The 1,591-nt window shown below is 49.3% G+C and overlaps 1 protein-coding gene across 1 annotated transcript in view; it reads right to left on the bottom strand.

Moving 5' to 3' along the window:
- Positions 1-806, bottom strand: part of H257_18706 (hypothetical protein) — a gene marked incomplete at both ends in the record, with an annotated part of 5,141 nt that extends 4,335 nt beyond the window's left edge. The window contains one exon of the mRNA XM_009847823.1: positions 14-806. Coding sequence (XP_009846125.1) covers positions 14-806 — 793 coding nt within the window. The remainder of the gene's footprint in view (positions 1-13) is intronic.
- Positions 807-1,591: the final 785 nt, after the last annotated feature.

The following is a 1,591-nucleotide window of genomic DNA, read 5'->3' as shown; positions in this document are numbered from 1 at the left end:
TCGTTCGACCCACCCCACTGGTCGTAGATGTCAAAGCCGTGGGCCTTGAGCCACGAGCCGATGAGCAGGGGGTACTTCTGGTCCAGTTGGCTGTACGTAAACGCAGTATACGGAGACACAGGGGCCCCTATCTCCTCGAGTTCGTTGAGTGCGACACCAGCCAGAGTTTGCTCGAAACGGATGATCACCGGCACGGCAGCCGCCGCTTGCTCAGCAGTGTAGCCAGCTAGCTGCAACACCGACGCAATGTACACCTTGTACTCGGCTTCGACGGTCTCCCAGGAAGGGGTGGTGTAGTACCTGCGATCCAGCGACAGGGGGGTTCGGAAACCGAAGAGGGCGTTCTTGGTCACGTCGTTGTCATCAGCGCTGGCCTTTATGTCGACAAATGCAGGGATGCCGTTCTTGGCCAATTCACCAGCCACGATGAGAAGGTCCAACGTGGTGTTGGCCGACCGAATGGCTTTGAATGAGTCCTCCAGCGGTGTTACGCCGAGCGACGATAGCGTAGCCGTATCCAAACAGGAGTTGTAAAACTCACCAAGCTTGGGCTTGTTGTCAGAGTAAATCTTCTTCAATACAGCTTGGTTTCGGATGCCGATCTCGTAGAACGCCGTATCGATTAGGTATCTGCCCGGGGGTATCACAACATCCTTGTACCACGCGCCACACGCATATTGGTAAAAGTCGTCGCATGGGTTGATGGAGTAGTCGATGAGCTTGGTCACAGACTCGGGGAGTTTCGTGACGGAGCCTGCCGTAGCGGCAGCGGCCAACACGCTGAGGGAGATGAGGACTTTGACCATAGTAGAGCGAAAAGGAAAATGAAGTTTGCCAAAAATGTCAACCATTGAAGCGAAGACCAGGCGGGCAAGTCGGTCGACGCAACCAATTGGATTCCCATATGGAATATCATTGACCAAGGTGTTTACAACTTCGAATCCATCTCGATGAGATATTGAAGTCGACATGTGGAGTACAGTACAGTACCGGTACTAGTACTGTACTAACGTTATGCACTACTACGTAGTACTAGTACAGTAGTTGTCTTTGGCCTTTGTCAGAAACTAGGTCCAGTCGTATGGTGCCCTCCATCTACTGTATAAACTACCCATTGGTAACGTGATGAAATCCTTAAGGATGCTCAAAATCGGAGCTATTCCCTCGAAACAACCCCGAAGACCAGTTTGGGTTACTAATAAAGTGATTACAGCGGTGTCAGTCGTCGTCTTATTCAACGACTAATCGTAGTACGAGGATAACTATTAATACATGTACTGTACTTCCTACTACTCCGGAGTACATCATTTCTCTGAATTTCTGGAGCTGACAGCAAAATGGGCCTGTGTGAGAGAACAGTTCCCTGATTAAAAAAGTACTACTGGTGTATTCTCAGAAATACTGATTCAATGAGGGAATTGACGGTGAAGTAACGTTATCCCGGACAGAGGAGACAGATAACAACTGATTGCCATATTCAATACAACCGGATAAATAGTAGTTATCCGGAAACAATTCCGACGGTAAGCTACAAAGTCGGCACATCAATGGACAATCGGCACATCAATGGTTGGCCACGTTAACTGTAAAT

The sequence above is a fragment of the Aphanomyces astaci genome (assembly GCF_000520075.1).
Source record: "Aphanomyces astaci strain APO3 unplaced genomic scaffold supercont1.203, whole genome shotgun sequence".
Taxonomy (NCBI): domain Eukaryota; phylum Oomycota; class Saprolegniomycetes; order Saprolegniales; family Verrucalvaceae; genus Aphanomyces; species Aphanomyces astaci.
Note: the sequence above shows the minus strand (reverse complement) of the source record. Positions and strands in the feature narration are given on the sequence as shown.